This window comes from Hyla sarda, chromosome 3, assembly GCF_029499605.1.
Source record: "Hyla sarda isolate aHylSar1 chromosome 3, aHylSar1.hap1, whole genome shotgun sequence".
NCBI classification, from domain to species: domain Eukaryota; kingdom Metazoa; phylum Chordata; class Amphibia; order Anura; family Hylidae; genus Hyla; species Hyla sarda.
The window spans coordinates 304,044,881-304,068,518 of NC_079191.1; the positions used below are offsets into that span (position 1 = coordinate 304,044,881).

The following is a 23,638-nucleotide window of genomic DNA, read 5'->3' on the forward strand; positions in this document are numbered from 1 at the left end:
GGCCCTTGCCTGCCTCCTCGGTGTCCGATCGGCGAATGACTGCTCCGTGCCTGAGATCCAGACAGGAGCAGTCAAGCGCCGATAACACTGATCACAGGCGTGTTAATACACGCCTGTGATCTGTGTAAAAGATCAGTGTGTGCAGTGTTATAGGTCCCTATGGGACCTATAACACTGCAAAAAAAAAAGTAAAAAAAAAGTGTTAATAAAGGTCATTTAACCCCTTCCCTAATAAAAGTTGTAATCACCCCCCTTTTCCCATAAAAAAATAAAACCGTGTAAAAAAATAAAAATAAACATGTGGTATCGCCGCGTGCGTAAATGTCCGAACTATAAAAATATATCATTAAGTAAACCGTACGTCAATGGCGTACACGCAAAAAAATTCCAAAGTCAAAAAAAGCGCATTTTTGGTCACTTTTTATACCATTAACCCCTTAAGGACTCAGCCCATTTTGGCCTTAAGGACTCAGACAATTAAATTTTTACGTTTTCATTTTTTCCTCCTCGCCTTCTAAAAATCATAACTCTTTTATATTTTCATCCACAGACTAGTATGAGGGCTTGTTTTTTGCGCGACCAGTTGTCCTTTGTAATGACATAACTCATTGTATCATAAAATGTATGGCGCAACCAAAAAACACTATTTTTGTGGGGAAATTAAAACGAAAAACGCAATTTTGCAAATTTTGGAAGGTTTCGTTTTCACGCCGTACAATTTATGGTAAAAATGACGTGTGTTCTCTATTCTGAGGGTCAATACGATTAAAATGATACCCATTATTACATACTTTTCTATTATTTTTGCGCTTAAAAAAAATCACAAACTTTTTAACCAAATTAGTACGTTTATAATCCCTTTATTTTGATGACCTATAACTTTTTTATTTTTCCATATAAGCGGCAGTATGGGGGCTCATTTTTTGCGCCATGATCTGTACTTTTTTTTGATACCACATTTGCATATAAAAAACTTTTAATACATTTTTTATAATTTTTTTTTAAATAAAATGTATTAAAAAAGTAGGAATTTTGGACTTTTTTTTTTTTCGTTCACGCCGTTCACCGTACGGGATCATTAACATTTGATTTTAATAGTTTGGACATTTACGCACGCGGCGATACCAAATATGTCTATAAAAAAAAAATTTACGCCTTTTGGGGGGTAAAATAGGAAAAAACTGACGTTTTACTTTTTTATTGGGGGAGGGGATTTTTCACATTTTTTTTTTACTTTTACTTTTACATTTTTTTTACATTTTTTCTTACACTTGAATAGTCCCCATAGGGGACTATTCATAGCAATACCATGATTGCTAATACTGATCTGTTCTATGTATAGGACATAGAACAGATCAGTGTTTTCGGTCATCTTCTGCTCTGGTCTGCTCGATCACAGACCAGAGCAGGAGACGCCGGGAGCCGGACGGAGGAAGGAGAGGGGACCTCCGTGCGGCGTTATGAATGATCGGATCCCCGCAGCAGCGCTGCGGGCGATCCGATCATTCATTCAAATCGCGCACTGCCGCAGATGCCGGGATCTGTATTGATCCCGGCACCTGAGGGGTTAATGGCGGACGCCCGCGAGATCGCGGGCGTCGGCCATTGCCGGCGGGTCCCTGGCTGCGATCAGCAGCCGGGATCAGCCGCGCATGACACGGGCATCGCTCCGATGCCCGCGGTTATGCTTAGGACGTAAATGTACGTCCTGGTGCGTTAAGTACCACCGCACCAGGACGTACATTTACGTCCTGCGTCCTTAAGGGGTTAAAAAATGAATAAAAAGTGATCAAAAAGTCTGATCAAAACAAAAATCATACCGATAAAAACTTCAGATCACGGCGCAAAAAATGAGTCCTCATACCACCCTGTACGTGGAAAAATAAAAAAGTTATAGGGGTCAGATGACATTTTTAAACGTATAAATTTTCCTGCATGTAGTTATGATTTTTTCCAGAAGTGCGACAAAATCAAACCTATATAAGTAGGGTATCATTTTAACCGTATGGACCTACAGAATAATGATAAGGTGTAATTTTTACTAAAATATGCACTGCGTAGAAACGGAAGCCCCCAAAAGTTACAAAATGGCATTTTTTCTTCGATTTTGTCGCACAATGATTTTTTTTCCGTTTCGCCGTGCATTTTTGGGTAAAATGACTAGTGTCACTGCAAAGTAGAATTGGCGACGCAAAAAATAAGCCATAATATGGATTTTTAGGTGGAAAATTTAAAGGGTTATGATTTTTAAAAGGTAAGGAGGAAAAAACGAAAGTGCAAAAACGGAAAAACCCTGAGTCCTTAAGGGGTTAATATCACCAACCATTCCCATTTTATTAAGGTGTATCCATATAAATGGCCCACCCTGTATATTTAAATACTGGTTATGAGCAAAACGTACATTGGGGAATGTTTTTATGGGTCTGACTTTATACATGACAAAGTAATTTCCCCTTGTGCTCCCTTCGTTCTCTCTATTTTTCATCATTTGTTGTCTTTGTGCCTTTTTCTCCCTGTATGTACTATGCATGTATTACAGTCATATTTTTTACTCCGGGTTTATTTTAAGTGCACCCTTTTTTTTCTGTGCATTCACCTTATTAGTTGTTCCAATTGCATATCAGTTGAAACCATGCATATTTCCACATATGTGTTGGTGTCATCTTTCATGATTTTATGTACTTCATTTTGTCAATAAGGATTGTATCGATCCTTCTATTCGGTTGTTGCATGCGTGTATATATTTGGTTGAGGGCCCTATTATGATCAGCTATATAGAAGGTCCTATTAGCTGCAACTTTTAATGATCAGCTCTATGTTAAAGGTTGGATTTCATGCACTACTCATGATCAGCGCAATGTTAAAGGGGTACTCCTATACTGAACAACGAGTCCCCTATCCACAGGATAGAGGATAAGAATCTGATCGCGGAGGGTCAGACTGTGGAGACCATGCAGCATCTCCTAGCCGGCACCCCGGCTTTTCCCTTTTTTTTTAATCTAAAGCCGAGGAACGTGCTCTCGAATCACCCAAAGTGCAAGAAAAAGTGCAAACGTGTTACACTAAAAAAACGTGCACAAAGGATGCGGTCTATCGCAAGCCCTTCTCCGATAGGGGAGAGGCCCCCCAACAAACCTTACCCTTTGCCTCCGGACCAAAAGGTACCTGCGAGGTTCCAGGTTCGATGTCGCTTTTCGACGAAGCTACTAGGGGACCACAAATGCTCCCGGCATTCCCCTTGGCGTTAGCCAAGGTATCTGCCTGAAGAGCCGATAATGGTAGGTACCCTGCCAAAGCAGGAGTACCCGGGGTGTTTGCAGGGAGGTGCGGAACCTAATGGCCACACACACCTCCCCTAGACCGCCAATAGGGACACCCAGAAGGGCTACCGCACCTGACAAATCCTGCGGACACACAACACGCAAAAAGTGACACAGTGAGACAAAAAGAAATAAATAAGTGAATGTGTGCAGATATACTGCCCGGACATCCGGCCGGATCTATAAAAATTTCTCTGATCCTAGCCAGAAGGCCGGGAATCAAGAGGTGAGTGCCACAAGGTGAAGAGATTATGGTGCCCATGCTTCAACTCAGTGAGCCAGTACTCCCAGTGAGTTTCGGCACCTCGGGGTCACCACTCCCCGAGGCACAAAAGTACCTCGGCTCTAGACCCTCTCAGCCTCGTGGCAAGACCCGGAGGGAACAGGTCACATCGGGGCAGCCGTCGAGCTGATTCCTCAGAACCAGCCCCGGAAAGCCCTGGTACACCTGTAGTTTGCCACCGACATGAAAACTGATAAGAACAGATACTACACTTGATCTTAGCCAAAAGGCTGAGAAGCGAAGGCACCCCGGCTTTTCCCATGCACGGAGCGGGTATTGCTCTGTGCTCGTAGCTGTGTAGACCACTGCACAAAGCCGTGGCTGACACGTCCCCTCCATGCATGTCTATGGGGCTCTCTGAGTTACAGAGCTTGTGTCTCTCCAGCTCTCCCATAGAGATTCATGGAGGTGGCTGCTTTGTACATCGGAAGAGCTGGGGAGCAGTGCAGGAGATCGCAAAGGGTCCCAGCGCTTGGACCCCCCACCCCCCCCCCCCCCCCACCATAAACAGACACTTATTCCCTATCCTATGCAAGGAGGATAAGTTGTTGAGTACCGGAGAGCCCCCTTTAAGGCTCCCATTAGCTAATTTGTGATTCATTTCATAAATCCATAGGGGATCTGCAGCAAAATCTGCATGCAACACATGCATTTATTTTTTCTTATTTGTAGTTTTTTTTTTTTTTTTAGCTATGCATGAAAAATTAGGACACTTGTGGGATCACCATAATTGGGTTTATTTAGTCCAACTGCCTAGGCAGCGCACGCTTTAAATACAGTGGTGGCTCTTTACCTGGGCTTCTATTAGCCGCACTTTTTGTGATCTGTGTTTGGGGTTCTGTCAAATGCAAAGAGGTAATTAGAGGACATGTGCTGGACATACATGCTAGAGTCTTATATATTGACTTTATCTGTACAGAAATCTCTATTTAATTGCATACTTAATATCAATTCTGCAGATAAAAAAGACCAATGATTTTTATTATTTATTTTCATGAAAACATCACCACATTGCAGGTGAGTGTTGCATTTGGGTGGTGTCACCTGTAGAATAATACTCCACTGTGACAAGTAGTCATGAAAGGGGTAAGATATAGATAGTGGTTGGAAACGAATCTTATCTGCTCCTTCCATCCAATCTCCAGGCTCTGGTTCCCCATCGCTCTGGCTTTTTCTTCCACATGACGCTTTACCTCAGGACGACGCCCCCTGCCTTCCCATCCCTGTCTGTTATTTACCACACACGTCCCACATCTGCCTGAGACTCTCCTGCCCCTCCTGCTTCCCTCCTACTGTGCGGGACATTGCAGCCAGCGAGGAGACTTATCTGGCGAGGAGAACGAAGGGGAGCCATGGCAGTCCTCCTCCTGAGCACCGTCTACCTGTGGGCTCTGGTCAGCGGGAATAACGTTCAATGGACAGCGGAGAAAGTAGGTGCCGCTCTAGTATCTGGTCACGTTGGGTGACAGACTTAGCAGGGGGAGACATGGTCTATGTATAAGAATGTGTTTCTCCCATGGAGTGTGAGGTGACAGTCGCCGAGGAGATGCTGGAGGAATAAGCAGGGGCTGCCGCTTACGCTCACCACTGGATGGAATTCAAGCATGTAGTTCTATGTATTCTGTTTGATGTACAGAGTTTTGGTGCGTGTGCCCTCCAGGGATGATGGTTCACATACATTCTGCTGTGTGGCTGGAGAATGGAGGCAGTATCCTATGCTCTGTGTCTGTATGGACCTACAAGTAACTGCTAAATTGTCTAATTCCAATTTAACCCCTTAAGGACCCGGGGTTTTTCCTTTTTTGCACTTACATTTTTTCCTCCTTACCTTTAAAAAGTCATAACTCTTTCAATTTTGCACCTAAAAATCCATATGATGGCTTAATTTTTGCGCCATCCATTCTACTTTGCAGTGACATCAGTCATTTTACCCAAAAATCTACGACAAAACGGAAAAAAAAAATCATTGTGTGACAATTGAAGAAAAAACACAATTTTGTAACTTTTGGGGGCTTCCGTTTCTACACAGTACATTTTTTGGTAAAAATGACACCTTCTCTTTATTCTCTAGGTCCATACGATTAAAATGATACCCTACTTATATAGGTTTGATTTTGTCGTACTTCTGGAAAAAATCATAACTACATGCAGGAAAATGTATACGTTTAACCCCTTAAGGACGCAGGGTTTTTCCGTTTTTACATTTTAATTTTTCCTCATCACCTTCTAAAAATCATAACGCTTTCAGTTTTATACATAAAATTCCATATGATGGCTTATTTTTTGCACCACCAATTCTACTTTGCAGTGACATGCAGGAAAATGTCTACATTAAAAATTCTCATCTTCTAACCCCTATAACTTTTACATTTTTCTGCGTACGGGCCGGTATGAGGACTCATTTTTTGCGCCATGTTCTGAAGTTTTTATCGGTACCATATTTGTATTGATCGGACTTTTTGATCGCTTTTTATTCATTTTTTCATGATATAAAAAGTGACCAAAGTGAAAGTGAATTTTTTTGCGCATACGCCATTGACCATGCAGTTTAATTAATTATATATTTTTATAGTTCGTACATTTCCACACGCGGCGATACCACATGTTTATTTTTATTTACGCAGTTTTTTTTATTTTTTTTTTTTATGGGAAAACGGGGGTGATTCAAACTTTTATTAGGGAAGGGGTTAAATGACCTTTGTTACCTTTTTTTCCCACTTTTTTTTTGCAGTGTTATAGCTCCCATAGGGGGCTATAACACTGCACACACTGATCTTTTACCCTGATCCCTGCAAAGTCTTAGCTTTGCATGGATCAGCGAGATAGGGGCTCGATATCTCAAGCCTGTAACTCAGGCTTGGAGCAATCAAACGCCGATTGGACACGACGGAGCAAGGTAAGGGGGTCTCCGCTCGCGTCCTAGCTCATCGGGACATCGCGATTTTATCGCGATAGTCCCGATCAGCCCGACTGTTTCATTTTTAGACAAGGTGATCAACTTTGATTGCCGTGTCTAAAGGGTTAATAGCGCGCGGCACAACAATCAGTGCTTCACGCTATTAGCCCAGGGTCCCGGCTATTGTTAGCAGCCGGGACCGACCCGGTGTGATGCAAGGTACAACTACGCCCTTCTTCCTGAAGGAGTTAAGTACAAAAATAAGGTATTGCCATAAACGTACCGACCTGCCGAATTAAAGAACTATGTCATTTCAACCACATGGTGAACAAAAAATAAATACATAAATATAATAAAAATTGCCAAAATTACTGCTTTTGGTAATTTAAAGGATAAGTATCATGAAAAAAAAACGTATCCCCTATCCGACATTTTAGATCGCGATCCTCACCCAAAGCGGCAGCTGCCTCACTCCCTCTGTATAGCTCTATGGGAAAGCCAATGATTGCCAAACGCTTTCCCATAGAGCTATATGGAAGGGGCCTGGTGGGCCAAAGCTCCATTGGTGAAAAAATAAATAATATATAATAAAAGTTACAGCTCTTAGGATATGGTGACACTCAAAGTTTATAATAATTTAACAAAAAATGCTTTTTGTGCGGTTAATGTGGTAAACTGTAATCGTATATATATACAGTCAGAGGTTTGCGCCCATAAACACCCCCTACCCCCCACAATGTGAATGTATAGGGTACATTTACACGGGCGGGGCTTTACGGTGAGTTTCCCAATGCAAGTTTGAGCTGCGGCAAATTTTCCACCGCAACTCAAACTCTCAGCGGGAAACTCACTGTAAACCCACGCCGTGTGAATGTACCCTAAAAACACAAACTACACTACACTACATATACACCCTTACACAATTAGCCCCCCCCCCCCAAATAAAAATGCATTTCCTAAACAGAGCTTCCAGCTGTTGCAAAACAACAACTCCCGGCATTGTTGGACGGCCACTGACTGTCCAGGCATGCTGGGAGTTTTGCAACAGCTGGAGGCAGCTTGTTTGGGAAATACTGGTGTAGGGTATTTGTGGTGGAGGAGGCAAGAGTAACGCTTGCATCCATGTCCGCACCTATGCAAATCCCTAATTAAGGCCTCAAATGCACATGGCACTCTCTCACCTTGGAGCCCTGTCGTATTTCACGGCAACAGTTTAGGGCCACATATGGGGTATTTCCGTACTCGGCAGAAATTGTGTTACAAATTTTGACGGGCTTTTCCTCCTTTTACCCCTTATGGAAATTAAATATTGGGGTTTACACCAGCATGTTAGTGTAAAAAAATTTAATTTTTTACACTGACATGCTGGTGTAGACCCCAATATTTCATTTCCATAAGGAGTAAAAGGAGAAAAAGCACCACAAAATTTGTAACGCAATTTCTCCTGAGTACGGAAATACCCCATATGTGGACGTAAAATGCTCTGCGGGCGCACAACATGGCTCAGGAGTGAGAGAGCACCATGTACATTTGAGGCCTAAATTGGTGATTTGCACAGGGGTGGCTAATAGTTACAGCGGTTCTGACATAAACGCAAAAAAAAAAACATCCACATGTGACCCTATATTGGAAACTACACCCCTCACAGAACATAACACGGGGTATAGTGAGCCTTAACACCCCACAGGTGTTTGACAAATTTTCGTTAAAGTTGGACATGAAAACACATTTTTTTTTTCACTAAAATGCTGGTGTTACCCCAAAGTTTTCATTTTCACAAGGGGTAGTAGTAAAAAAAAAAAAGCCCCCCAAAATTTGTAACCCCATTTCTTCTGAGTAAGAAAATACCCCAAATGTGTATGTAAAGTGCTCTACGGGAAAACTACAATGCTCAGAAGAGAAGGAGTGCTATTTGGCTTTTGGAGAGAAAATTTGGCTGGAATTGAAGGCCATGTTCGTTTACAAAGCCCCCCATGGTGCCAGAACAGTGGACTCCCCCACATGTAACACCATTTTGGAAACTACACCCCTCACAGAATGTAATAAGGGGGTGCAGTGAACATTTACACCGCACAGGTGTCTGACAGATTTTTGGAACAGTGGTCCGTGAAAATGAAAAATTTTCAATTTCATTTGCACAGCCCACTGTTCCAAGGATCTGTCAAACACCAGTGGGGTGTAAATACTCACTGCACCCCTTATTACATTCCGTGAGGGGTGTAGTTCCCAAAATGGGTCACATGTGGGGGGGGGGGGGGGTCCACTGTTATTGCACCATGGGGGCTTTGTAAACGCACATGGCCCCCAACATTGTAGTACGCCAGCAGAGCACTTCACGTCCACACGTGGTGTATTTCCATACTCAGAAGAAATGCGGTTACAAATTAGGGGGGTTCTCCTATTACCCTTTATTAAAAATAAAAACTTTGGGGTAACACCAGCATTTTAGTGAAAAAAAATTAAATTTATCATTTCCACGTCAAAATTTTGTGAAAATTTGTTAAATATTTGTGCGGTATCAAGGCTCACTGTACCCATTTTTATGTGCCTTGAGGGGTGTAGTTTCCAAAATAGTATGCCATGTGGGGCTTTTGTTTGCTGTTCTGGCCCCATAGGGGCTTCCTAAATGCGACATGCCCTCCAAAAGCCATTTCAGCAAAATTTGATTTTCAAAAGCCAAATGTAGCTCATTCTCTTCTGAGCATTGAAGTTCGCCCGCAGAGTGCTTTACGTCCACATATGGGGTATTTCCATACTCAGAAGAAATTGGGTTACAAATTTTGGGGGGGCATTTTCTCCTATTACCCCTTGTAAAAATTGTAAATTTGGGGAAAAACCTGCATTTTAGTGGAAATATATATTTTTTTCATTTACACCTCCCACTTTAGCGAAAAGTTGTCAAACACCTGTGGGGTGTTAAGGCTCACTGTACCCCTTGTTACGTTCCTTGAGGGGTACTATTTCTATTCTGGCACCATGGGGGCTTCCTAAATGCAACATACTACCCAAAAAGCATTTCAGCTAAAATTGGCCCTCGAGTGCACCCACAGAGAACTTTACATCCACATATGAGGTATTTCCTTACTCGAGAGAAATTGGGTTACACATTTTGCGGGGCATTTTCTCCTTTTACCTCTTGTAAAAATTCAAAAAAAGGGTCTACAAGAACATGTTTGTGTAAAATTTTAAGACTTTGAATTTTCTCCTTCACTTTGCTGCTGTTCCTGTGAAACACCTAAAGGGTTAACAAACTTTCTGAATATAATTTTGAATACTTTGAGGGTGTAGTTTATATAGTGGGGTCACTTATGGGGTATTTCTCACAGAAAGGTCTCTCAAATCCATTTCAAACTGAACTGGTCCCTGAAAATTTCTGATTTAGAGATTTTCATGAAAAACTAGAAAATTGCTGCTAAACTTTGAAGCCCTTTAACGTATTAAAAAAGTAAAAAATTTCAACTTTATGATGCCAACATAAAGTAGACATATTGATGGAGATTTATCAAAACCTGTGCAAAGGAAAAGTTGCCCAGTTGCCCATAGCAACCAATCAGCTCGCTTCTTTCATTTTTAACAAGACCTCTGCAAAATGAAAGAAGCGAGCTGATTGATTGCTATGGGCAACTGGGCAACTTTTCCTTTGCACAGGTTTTGATAAATCTCCCCCCTTGTGTATAAGAATCAATATATTATTTATTTGGACCATTTTCCTTACAAGCAGAGAGTTTCACAAAGAAATGATGCAAGTATTGCTGAAAATTTACCACTAACATAAAGTAGAATGTCACGAAAAAACTATCTTGGAATCAGAATGAAAGGTAAAAGCATCCCAGAGTTATTAATTCTTAAAGTGACAGAGGTCAGATTTGCAAAAAAACGGCTGCGTCCTTAACCCCTTAAGGACTCAGGGTTTTTCCGTTTTTGCACTTTCGTTTTTTCCTCCTTACCTTTAAAAAAATCATAACCCTTTCAATTTTCCACCTAAAAATCCATATTATGGCTTATTTTTTGCGTCGCCAATTCTACTTTGCAGTGACATTAGTCATTTTACCCAAAAATGCACGGCGAAACGGAAAAAAAAATCATTGTGCGACAAAATCGAAAAAAAAACGCCATTTTGTAACTTTTGGGGGCTTCCGTTTCTACGCAGTGCATATTTCGGTAAAAATTACACCTTATCATTATTCTGTAGGTCCATACGGTTAAAATGATACTCTACTTATATAGGTTTGATTTTGTCGCACTTCTGGAAAAAATCATAACTACATGCAGGAAAATTTATACGTTTAAAAATGTCATCTTCTGACCCCTATAACTTTTTTATTTTTCCACGTACGGGGTGGTATGAGGACTCATTTTTTGCGCCGTGATCTGAAGTTTTTATTGGTATTATTTTTGTTTTGATCTGACTTTTTGATCACTTTTTATTCATTTTTTAATGTTATAAAAAGTTACCAAAATACGCTTTTTTGGACTTTGTAATTTTTTTGCGCGTACGCCATTGACCGTACGGCTTAATTAATGATATATTTTTATAGTTCGGACATTTACGCACGCGTGGATACCAAATATGTTTATTTTTTTTTTTTTTTACACTGTTTTATTTTTCTTATGGGAAAAGGGGGGTGATTCAAACTTTTATTAGGGAAGGGGTTAAATGACCTTTATTAACACTTTTTTTTAACTTTTTTTTTGCAGTGTTATAGGTCCCATAGGGACCTATAACACTGCACACACTGATCTCTCATCCTGATCACAGGCGTGTATTAACATGCCTGTGATCAGCATTATCGACGCTTGACTGCTCCTGCCTGGATCTCAGGCACGGAGCAGTCATTCGTCGATCGGACACCGAGGAGGCAGGTAAGAGCCCTCCCGGTGTCCGATCAGCTGTTCGGGACGCCGCGATTTCACCGCGGCGGTCCCGAACAGCCCGACTGAGCAGCCGGGATACTTTCAGTTTCACTTTAGAAGCGGCGGTCAGCTTTGACCGCCGCTTCTAAAGGGTTAATACCCTTATTTTTCTTATGGGAAAAGGGGGGTGATTCAAACTTTTATTAGGGAAGGGGTTAAATGACCTTTATTAACACTTTTTTTTTACTTTTTTTTTGCAGTGTTATAGGTCCCATAGGGACCTATAACACTGCACACACTGATCTCTCATCCTGATCACAGGCGTGTATTAACATGCCTGTGATCAGCATTATCGACGCTTGACTGCTCCTGCCTGGATCTCAGGCACGGAGCAGTCATTCGTCGATCGGACACCGAGGAGGCAGGTAAGAGCCCTCCCGGTGTCCGATCAGCTGTTCGGGACGCCGCGATTTCACCGCGGCGGTCCCGAACAGCCCGACTGAGCAGCCGGGATACTTTCAGTTTCACTTTAGAAGCGGCGGTCAGCTTTGACCGCCGCTTCTAAAGGGTTAATACCCTTATTTTTCTTATGGGAAAAGGGGGGTGATTCAAACTTTTATTAGGGAAGGGGTTAAATGACCTTTATTAACACTTTTTTTTTACTTTTTTTTTGCAGTGTTATAGGTCCCATAGGGACCTATAACACTGCACACACTGATCTCTCATCCTGATCACAGGCGTGTATTAACATGCCTGTGATCAGCATTATCGACGCTTGACTGCTCCTGCCTGGATCTCAGGCACGGAGCAGTCATTCGTCGATCGGACACCGAGGAGGCAGGTAAGAGCCCTCCCGGTGTCCGATCAGCTGTTCGGGACGCCGCGATTTCACCGCGGCGGTCCCGAACAGCCCGACTGAGCAGCCGGGATACTTTCAGTTTCACTTTAGAAGCGGCGGTCAGCTTTGACCGCCGCTTCTAAAGGGTTAATACCGCACATCGCCGCGATCGGCGATGTGTGGTATTAGCCGCGGGTCCCGGCCGTTGATTAGCGCCGGGACCCACGCGATATGATGCGGGATCGCGGCGCGATCCCGCTTCATATCGCGGGAGCCGGCGCAGGACGTAAATATACGTCCTGCGTCGTTAAGGTCAAAATGGTCTGTGTCCTTAAGGGGTTAATTAATTTTGTGAAACTTTTTATTTATAAGGTGTCTTATAAAGTGTCTTATAAAGTGTGTGTGTTTTTTTTACTTTTTTTTTTTTTCTTATTCAAAGTAGATTTTATTAACCAGGAACAGAATAGACAGTATGCATGTCCAAAAAGGAGATACAATAGCAAAGCATAACAATATGTTCAGTGGAGCTACCATCAGGGGATATCTGCATAGGGCATGCATATCAAGGCTCAATTAGTTGGAGTTTCTAAAGTCCAGCGTAGTAAGCTCCATACAGTGTGAGTGCTTCAATGTTGAACAGTATCCAGAGAGAAGGTAAAAAATAACAAACCAAATCAGGGAGGGAGTTAGAATGGTAGAGGGTATTGGAGAGGGGGGGGGGGGGGGGAGGAGGGGAGAAGAGCAGGGAGGGGAGAGAAAGCGAGGGAGCCACTGACCTGCGCATTCCTGGTTGCCAGGAGTCACTGACCTGTGCATTCCTGGTGTCCACAATCTCTGCCGTCACCCGTCATCCCACAATTGGGAGAAAAGCAAGCTGAACCGAGGCCTATCATAGGGGCAGGGGTAAAATAGAGGGGGAGGGGGGAGGGATTCCTGTAAAGGAGGGTTTCCAAGAAAGCCAACCAGGGTCCCCAGATCGCTCCGAATCTCTCAGCTCGACCCATGGAGTCTGCCATCAGCTCTTCCATCCGGCATAAAAATAGCACTTCTGAGTACCATTCCGTGATCGTCAGAGGGTTTGTAGTAGGGATCGACCGATATAGTTTTTTTAGGGCCGATACCGATACTCTGTGGAGGTTAGGGCCGATAGCAGATAACATACCGATATTCCGGTATAAGTTAACCGCTTTTTATCCCCCCCTGGCGACACCGCTGCAGATCATTGATTTAAAGCAGGCGCTTTAAATCAATGAACTGCAGCGGCTTTTGCGGTGCCAGAGACCGCCGCCGCCGCCACCCGCTTCTCTCCCCCTGCCTGTCCTGGGGTCCTGAGTCCTAGCACCGCCACCACCCTCAACACCGCACTGCTCCGCCGCACCACTCCGCACCAGACCGCTGCCGCCGCGGCCCCTTTGCCTCCCCATTCCCAGTTTTATAATTACCTCTTCCCAGGGTCCGGGTCCGGCCTACTTCTGGCTCCGGCGCTATCCTCCTAAGCTGTCAATGTGCGCACTGACTGTGACGTCGCGTTGAGGACGTCACTCGTCATTGCGCTGTGCAGCGCATAGCGTAACACAGGACGCCGCAGGAGCCAGAAATAGTGCGGACCACGGGCCCCTGGAATAGGTAATTATAAAACCGGGAGTGGGGGGGGGGGCAATGGGGCAGCGGCGGTGGGCTCTGGCCAGGGCAGTGCAGTGGGAGGTGCGGTGCGGTGGTGGGGAGTGCGGTGCGGGGGGCGGGGCATTATAGTATTATCGGCAAGATAATTGTCGGTACCGATAACGTCCGAAATCGTGAATATCGGCCGATAATATCGACCAAACCGATAATTGGTCGATCTCTAGTTTGTAGACTTCCAGCACCTAGGGATTATTGTGCGGGCTGCCATTAAGAGGAAGTGGGCTAGGACTTTAGATGGAGTCTTACGAGAGGGCGGGGGGATAGTAAGGAGTAGTACCTTTGGGTCATTTGGATACCGCATCCCTGAGATAGCGTCGATATGAGCTATCACCTCGGCCTAGAAGGGGAAGAGAAAAGAACATGACCACCAAATGTGAGACATCGTACCCCTCTCCCTCCCACATCGCCAGCATAAATCAGACACTAATGGGAACATTCTATGCAATGTCACAGGAACCCTGTACCATCGGGAGAGGAGCTTGAAGTTAGTTTCCTGCGCTCTGCAGGATATCGAGAGCTTATGGCACATAGTGAATGTTCTAGACAAGTCAGATTGGGCGATCTGCAGTTCCGCCTCCCATGCCGCAATATATGTCAGAGGTTGCTGGGCTACTTCTTCCATGAGCAGACCATAAATTATGGACACGGCTTTTGGGGTCGGGGAGGCCGAGGTGCGGAGCTTCTCAAAAGGTAGGAGGGGACTGTCAAATTTGAGATGTGCATGTTCTGTCCTAACAAAATGTGCTAACTGTTGGTAATGCAGATGTCTCATGGGGTTTCAAAGGTACTCTGGGACTAGAGCAAAGTAGAGTTCCATCCAGGAACAAATGAATCGGCAATGCAGGGGGCCTGAGATCCCGAGAAAGGAGGAACCAGAGAGGCCCGGAGGGAAGCGCGGTTACCCAAGACCGGTGTCATTGGTTCATCAGGAGAGAAAAGTTCAGTGTTAGATAGATACCTCTGAACGGTGTAGACCAGCTCCCTGGACACCCATGGCAATTGACGAAGTGTCTGAGGTGAGATAGCTCCTCTGGGCAACCAGAGAAATTACGTGACCACCGAACCCGTCCCCATGGTCTCTATTTCTATCCAACGTTTCGAGGAACGGCCCCCAAAGAAATCCAAATACCGTGTCAGGGAAGCTGCGATATAGTAAGCCCTGCAATCAGGGACAGCTAGCCCACCCGCCTGCTTCCGTCTAGTCAGAATTAATTTGGCTATCCTCGAGGGCTGTCCCGCCCAAATAAAGGATCAAAATGCTGCCTCTATCTCCTTGAAGAATGTGAGAGGGAGTGAGAGGGGGACCGCCTGGAAAAGGTAGAGCAGGCGTGGAAGGACATTCATTTTTAGTATGTTCGCCCTGCCCAACCATGAGAACATCCCCGTCGACCATTTCGAGAACCCCGTTCTAGTGTGGTAAGGAGGGGCAGGAAGTTAAGTGCGTAGCCATCTCGGGGATCAGCCAGGACGTGCACGCCCAGGTATTCAAGGGATGTAAAAGCCCATCGAAATGGGTAGGCTCCCTGTATTTATCGGTGTCTGGCAACGTAATGTTTTGGGCCATGCTCTTGGTCATATTAATTTTATGGTTGCTAAGCAGAGAGTATGTGTGTAGGGTCTGAGTAATAGGAGGTAGGGAGGTCGTAGGGGAAGAAACAAAGAGGAGAAGGTCATCTGCAAATGCTGAACAGAGGTGTTCGCTCTCCCCCACTCGGAGGCCCTTAACAGTTGGGTTTCTCCTCAGAGCAGTCAGAAGGTGTTCCATACACAATACATAAAGCAGGGGGAAGAGTGGACACCCCTGCCGCGTGCTGTTCCGGATGGGAAAGGGGGAGGACAGAGATCCATTAATTCTAACTTGCGCTGTGGGGGTCTTTGTAGAGGACCATAATTCGACTCAACATAGCAGGTCCCAAACCTATTTGAACCAGAGAGGCCTCCATGAACCTCCAACTCACCTGGTCAAATGCCTTTTTGGCATCTAAAGAGAGGAGCATCAGCGGTTGATTCTGGGCTATGGCCCTGTGTACCACCGAGAAGGCACGCACCGTATTATCACTTGCTTCTCGTGAGCGAACGAAGCCGAACTGATCCGGGTGAATCAGAGGTCCAAGGACCGATGTCAACCTATTTGCCAACAATTTGGCAAACAATTTTGTATCTAGGTTAAGGAGACATATGGGGCAGTGGCCTACCAAGGGGGGGTGCCACTCACAAGGGGGTGCCAGGGGTGGACTGGCCCGCCACCAGCACTACTCATCCCAGATCCCCAGCAGACAGCGCTACATTCTCCTGTATGTGCGTGTATCGCAGAAGGTGTCCCCTCTGTGTTAGCCGCACCTGCAGCTTACACAGAGGAGACGTGACCTCCGCCCCCACGCAGCACACAGTACAGGCGCCGATGACATCACTCATCGGCGCCTGTACTGTGGAGAGGAGAAGAGGCAGGCCCCTACTGCTGATGAGATCGCTTTTTTTTTTTTTCTTAACCCTGCCTATACCTATAGGGAAGGGGGGGTAGCTCTGCATATACCTATGGGAGAGGGGGGGGGGGGGTGTAGCTCTGCATATACCTATGGGAGAGGGGGGGGGGTGTAGCTCTGCATATACCTATGGGGAAGAGGGTGGGTGTAGCTCTGTATATACCTATGGGGAAGGGGGCGGTGTAGCTCTGCATATACCTATGAGGAAGGGGGTTGTAGCTCTGCATATACCTATGGGGAAGGGGGGTGTAGCTCTGCATATACCTATGGGAAAGAGGGGGGTGTAGCTCTGCATATACCTTTGGGAAAGAGGGGGGGTAGCTCTGCATATACCTATGGGAAAGAGGGGGTGGGGGGTGTAACTCTGCATATACCTATAGGAAAGAGAGGGGGGGGGTGTAGCTCTGCATATACCTATGGGAAAGAGGGGGTGGGGGGTAACTCTGCATATACCTATAGGAAAGTTAGGGGGGGTGTAGCTCTGCATATACCTATGGAGAAGAGGGGGGTGTAGCTCTGCATATACCTATGGGGAAGGGGTGGTGTAGCTCTGCATATACCTATGGGAAAGGGGGGGGGGTGTAGCTCTGCATATACCTATGGGAAAGGGGGGTGTAGCTCTGCATATACCTATGGGAAAGAGGGGGGGTGTAGCTCTGCATATACCTATGGGAAAGAGGGGGGTGTAACTCTGCATATACCTATGGGAAAGAGGGGGGGGTGTAGCGTAGCTCTGCATATACCTATGGGAAAGAGGGGGGTGTAACTCTGCATATACCTATGGGAAAGAGGGGGGGGTGTAACTCTGCATATACCTATTGGAAAGAGGGGGAGGTGTAGCATAGCTCTGCATATACCTATGGGAAAGAGGGGGTTACCTGGCTACCTACCTACCTGCCCTTTTACTGTGCAGGACACCAAGGAGGATATTATTACAGTTTGTGGGCCTATAGATGGAAAGATTGTGTAGAGGAGGGGAGGGCACTGAAAAAATGCAGAGTCTGACATGTTTGTCCTGCAGATGTTAAGAGATCCACATGGCGGTTTTATCCGCACGGGGAAGAAAAGGAAAGAGGACACCGCTGATCATAAAAGGCGTAATTGTGAGTCCCAAAATGTAACTGTAATCATTTATATGGTATACACAGCCTGTGTTCAGCTGATATCTACCGCCATATGGTCCTGTATATAATCATTTATATTGTATACAGATTCTTTATAGTATACTTTTCTGTGTATAGTGGTTTTATTCAGTACAGTATGGCGGTATTATCCAGTTATTGTGTGGTGGTATACATTTACTCCTTGTATACCAGTATTATTGGTCATGGAAATTTACCTACTTTAAAGTGTTTCTTACTTATATAAATTTTAGTTTATTGTGTGTGGGATTTGGGTGGAATAGGGGCATGGCAGAAGATTGACGAGCTGCAGAGACTAGCAGGGGCCCTTGCCTTTTTTTTTTGGTCCGAGGGCCCCGAGTATTGTCAGTCCGCCCCTGGGGGGAGGGGAGGGGGAGGGGTGTAATTAAGGGGGGTGCCAAACAAAGGGTCCAAATGCTCTAGGTACGCCCCTAATATGGGGCAGTAACTGGCGCATAGGTTAGGCTCACGACCCTACTTGGGTATTACTCTAATGTGTGCGGACAGTGAGGAGAGAGGGAATCCTGTTGTGGTGGTAATGCTATTAAAGTTATGACACAAGAGAGGAGTCAGTTCGGACTTCAATGTTTTGAAAAAACTTCCCTGTGTATCTGTCAGGGCCCGGGCTCTTGTCTGTCGGGAGGCTGGCTATCACTCCCTCTACCTCCCCCTCAGTAAAGGAGGTTTCCAAATCTGCAATGGAGTCCTCTGATAGGGTGGGGAGGGCTGTGTCTCGAATGTATTCTCCTAGTGAAGGAGGGGGATCTATGGGAGGTGAGCCTACTACTTTTTTACTTTATTCTCTTTATTTTATACATTACTTAAATAAAATAATTTTTCCAATGTGTTGTGTTTTTTTAAATAGAATTTTCAGGCTTAGTAGTGGAAGCCGTCTTAAAGACTGAATCCAGTACTAAGCCAGGGCTTGGTGGGCATCTGGCTGAGAATGAAATACGGGGAACCCTATGCGTTTTTTCCCCATAAATAAATAAATGTAAAAAACGTATATAGGGTTCCCAGTATTTTTATCCTCAGCCAAATACCAAGCAAGCAGCAACAGCCTGATGTTACCACGGTGGGCGAGGACCATTATAACTGGCCCTCCCCAACCTAAAAAACACCATCCTGTTCCCACCTTAGCACAGGAGCGCCAACTTATGACGCTCTGGGCCTGTTAGTACTGGCTCTTTCCAGCACCCCTGTGGCGGTGGATACTGGGTTAATATCTTGGGGTTAGCGCTTGCTCTTTTTGGGACTAACGCTAAGCCCTGGCTTAGTAATGGATTCCGTCTATAAGACAGCTTCTGTAAGAAAATCCAATTAAAAAAAACATAACACATTGGAAAAATTATTTTATTTAAGAAAAACACTCTCCCTCAGCCCTCATTAACCATTTTATTAAAAGAAAAAAATCCAGTTCATCGCTGTAGTCCACAGAATCTGCCGTAATCCTCTGCATACACGGATCTGAAATGAGCAGAAAAAAAAAAACTAAAAATGGGTTAGTACATTTTTGGGGCTCTCTGCTGAGGAGAGCGCCCATAATGCAATGTCTTCCCAAACAGGGAGCCTCCAGCCTTTGGCTGTACGGGCATGCTGGGAGTTGTAGTTTAGCAACAGCTGGAGGCTCCCTGCCTGGGAAGACATTGCCAGAAGGGTCTGTTCACATTATACAAAATGTACAATGTGAAAAGAGCCTCTCACTTACCACCCTGGTTCCCATCTGTAGCTTTGCCCCCTAATGAAGTCATCACTAGGGGACGGAGCTACATGGACCTGGCCTGGGACAGGAGCAAGGGAGGAAGTGGGCGTCGGCTTCTTTAACCCCTTAAGGACGCAGGACGTAAATGTACGTCCTGGTGAGGTGGTACTTAACGCACCAGGACGTACATTTACGTCCTAAGCATAACCGCGGGCATCGGAGCAATGCCCGTGTCATGCCCGGCTGATCCCGGCTGCTGATCGCAGCCAGGGACCCGCCGGCAATGGCCGACGCCCGCGATCTTGCGGACGTCCGCCATTAACCCCTCAGGTGCCGGGATCAATACAGATCCCGGCATCTGCGGCGGTTCGCGATTTAAATGAACGATCGGATCGCCCGCAGCGCTGCTGCGGGGATCCGATCATTCATAACGCCGCACGGAGGTCCCCTCTCCTTCCTCCGTGCGGCTCCCGGCATCTCCTGCTCTGGTCTGTGATCGAGCAGACCAGAGCAGGAGATGACCGATAATACTGATCTGTTCTATGTCCTATACATAGAACAGATCAGTATTAGCAATCATGGTATTGCTATGAATAGTCCCCTATGGGGACTATTCAAGTGTAAAAAAAATAATAAAAGTAAAAGTAAAAAAAAAGTGAAAAATCCCCTCCCCCAATAAAAAAGTAAAACGTCCGTTTTTCCCTATTTTACCCCCAAAAAGCGTAAAAAACATTTTTTATAGACATATTTGGTATCGCCGCGTGCGTAAATGTCTGAACTATTAAAATAAAATGTTAATGATCCCGTACGGTGAACGGCATGAACGAAAAAAAATAAAAAAAAGTCCAAAATTCCTACTTTTTTAATACATTTTATTAAAAAAAAATTATAAAAAATGTATTAAAAGTTTTTTATATGCAAATGTGGTATCAAAAAAAAGTACAGATCATGGCGCAAAAAATGAGCCCCCATACCGCCACTTATACGGAAAAATAAAAGTTAGAGGTCATCAAAATAAAGGGATTATAAACGTACTAATTTGGTTAAAAAGTTTGTGATTTTTTTTAAGCGCAACAATAATATAAAAGTATATAATAATGGGTATCATTTTAATCGTATTGACCCTCAGAATAAAGAACACACGTCACTTTTACCATAAATTGTACGGCGTGAAAACAAAACCTTCCAAAATTTTTTCGTTTTAATTTCCCCACAAAAATAGTGTTTTTTGGTTGCGCCATACATTTTATGATATAATGAGTGATGTCATTACAAAGGACAACTGGTCGCGCAAAAAACAAGCCCTCATACTAGTCTGTGGATGAAAATATAAAAGAGTTATGATTTTTAGAAGGCGAGGAGGAAAAAATGAAAACGTAAAAATTAAATTGTCTGAGTCCTTAAGGCCAAAATGGGCTGAGTCCTTAAGGGGTTAAGCACTATATACAGCTCTCTATAGATAGCTGTATAAAGGGGGAGATTTATCAAAACCTGTCCAGAGGAAAAGTTGCTGAGTTGTCCATAGCAACCAATCAGATTGCGTCTTTTCTTTTTAACAAGGCCTCTGCAAAATTAACCCCTTAAGGACCAAGCCCCTTTTCACCTTAAGGACCAGGCCAATTTTATTTTTAGCGTTTTCGTTTTTTCCTCCTCGCCTTCTAAAATCCATAACTCCTTTATATTTCCATCTACAGACCCATATAAGGGCTTGTTTTTTGCCTGATTAATTGTACTCTGTAAGGGTATGTTCACACTACAGAGTGTGAAAGGAATCTCCGCTCGCTCACTGAATTCAGCAAGCGGAGATTCAGACTGGCAGCCGGCGGCGGCGGCGGTAGGACCGCGCGGCACTGTGCCGTCACCATTGGCGGCTATGCAGTGCTCACGGACTTCCACGCAAAGAATGAACATGTTCGTTTCTTGCGCGGAACAAATTCAGCGGCGGAATTGTCCGCCGCTGAAATTCCGCAGTGTGAACGTGTCTCGCGGAAGACCCATTCACACTGATGGTAATGTTCACTGTGCGGACTTTTACTCGTGGAATTCCGCTGGGATTCCGCAGTGTGAACATACCCTAATGAAACCTCTCATTTTACCATAAAATGTACAGCGAACCCAAAAAAAAATTTTTTTAGGGAGGAAATTTAAATGAAAACCACAATTTTGTGCATTTTGGAGGGTTTTGTTTTCCCACTATACACTTTACGGTAAAAAGTACATGTGTTCTTTATTCCGTGGGTCAATACGATTAAAATTATACCCATGGCTAGATTCTATTATATTTTTGTACCGCTTAAAAAAAATCGCCCTATTTTGACCACCTATAACTTTTTAATTTTTCCATATATAGGGCGGTATGAGGGCTAATTTTTTGCGGCATCATCTGTACTTTTTATCGAAACCACATTTGCATATATAAAACTTTTAGATAATTTTTAATAAATTTTTTAATAAAATTTTTTCATAAAAAGCAGCATTTTTGGACTTTTAAAATTTTTTACGTTTACGCCATTCACCGTACGGGATAATTAACATTATATTTTGATAGTACGGACATTTACGCACGCGGCGATACCAAATATGTTGATATAAAAAAAATTACGCTTTTTGGGAGTAAAATAGGAAAAACGGACAATTTTCATTTTTATTGGGGGAGGGGATTTTTCCCTTTTTTTTTTTGCTTTTTATTTTTACATTTTTCAACTTTTATTTTACACTTTTTATGTCCCCATAGGGGACTATCTATAGCAATCCTTTGATTGCTAATACTGTTCAGTGCTATGTATAGGACACAGCACTGATCAGTATTATTGGTCATCTTTTGCTCTGGTCTGCTCGATCGCAGACCAGAGCAGAAGACCCCGGGAGACGGCCGTAGCCAGGTGAGGGGATCTCCGGCCACCATCCTGGATGATCGGATCGCCGCGGCAGCACTGCGGGTGATCCGATCATCCATTCAAAGTACCGCACTGCCGCAGATGCCGTGATCTGTATTGATCACGGCATCTGAGGGGTTAATGGCGGACATCTGCATGATCACGGATGTCTGCCATTACGAGCGGGTCCCCAGCTGTTCCGATGCTTGTGGTCATACACAGGACGTAAATGTACGTCCTGGTGTGGGAAGTTCCGCCAAACCAGGACGTACATTTATGTCCGTGGTCGTTAAGGGGTTAAAGAAGCAATCTGAATGTTTGCTATGGGCAACTCAGCAACTTTTCCTCCTGACAGGTTTTGATAAATCTCGCCTATAGTGTATACTGCCCAAAGGGGCTATAGGAGCAGGGCGTCCTGTCAGTATAGTGACAGGATTCCCGCCTCCTGTATAGAATACACGGGTACATTATGCATCCCTGTATAATATATGGCCGGGGGAGATGAGTAGTGATGCTATACATCACTCCTCACCTCCTTACACTCTGTGGCTTGGGTGCTCTGCATCCGACCCACAGAGTGGTACCCTGAAGGCTGTGAGAAAACTGCCACAGTGTACAAAATTGTCTGTTTTCACACATGGAAAAACACCAAGAAAACTGCCAAAACCCAGGAAAAAGCTGTGGCAGTTTTTCTGGTGTTTTTTCAGGTGGAAGCTCAGCCTAATAGCCTAAAGGTGAAGAGGGGGGGGGTCATGTACTGAAGCTGTGTGTGTGCGTACAGCAAAGCGGAGTGTGTGTGTAGGGCTTCAGGAGGACTAAGCTGTGTGTGTGAGTAGTCGAAAGGTTTATGAGTTGTGCTCCCTCTGCCCTGTGTATCTCTGAGGTGAACAGTGAGGAGAGCTGTCAACCTGGCAGCAACTAAGTGAAAGGAAGTTTACAGCAGTAAGGGCAAGCATCACTGCCTGGGAATGCCCACGTAATTGGGCTCAAAAACTGCAGTGACACGTTTCTAAAAAATGTAAGAAAAGTTGGCCAGTTGCTCAAAGCAACCAATCAGATTGCTTCTTTATTATTCAAAGGACTTTTTAAAACTCAAAGAAGTGATCTGATTTATTGTTATGGGTAACTGGTCAACTTTTCCTCTGCACAGATTTTGATAAATCTCCGCCTTTGTGAATAAATGGATTCTTTAGATGTATACAGTACTAATTTCTAATGGCGTTGATGATTGTTTTCTTTACAGAATTCACATCGTCCCCTGGTGTTGCGCACAGCTGATGTACGGCGTGTTCTGCCCCAAACAGACATTTCTCAAATGTGGAAAACTGATTTAAAGCCTATGCTAATTGAAAGGTTTTCTGGATCTCCAGGAAATGTTGCTGTGCGGCAGGTAAGTAATGTTCTATAGAAATATTTTAAAACATATAAAGCCCATTATTTGAGGTTATCGGGCCCCTATGCAAAATTAAAAAGCACTGCCAAAGTAGCACTACACCATGTCATGAAAAGGTGTTTCTGGCCCTTTAAAAATAATAAAATTAAAATTGCAGGGAGTGGGTAC

General features: G+C 44.4%; 1 protein-coding gene and 1 pseudogene across 3 annotated transcripts in view; one reads left to right on the plus strand and one right to left on the minus strand.

The window, feature by feature from the left end:
• Window positions 1–3,701: 3,701 nt before the first annotated feature.
• Window positions 3,702–3,845, minus strand: LOC130363250 (U2 spliceosomal RNA; annotated as a pseudogene).
• An 846-nt stretch (window positions 3,846–4,691) lies between these two features.
• The window catches only part of QPCT (glutaminyl-peptide cyclotransferase), a 431,934-nt gene continuing 412,987 nt past the window's right edge, over window positions 4,692–23,638 (plus strand). Inside the window, exons 1-2 of one of the 3 annotated variants that reach the window (XM_056566979.1) lie at window positions 4,692–5,033; window positions 23,321–23,467. In XM_056566979.1, the coding sequence (XP_056422954.1) occupies window positions 4,956–5,033; window positions 23,321–23,467 (225 nt within the window). In that variant the 5' untranslated portion in view covers window positions 4,692–4,955. The remainder of the gene's footprint in view (window positions 5,034–23,320; window positions 23,468–23,638) is intronic. The other 2 variants (XM_056566977.1, XM_056566978.1) reach the window with 2 other exon arrangements.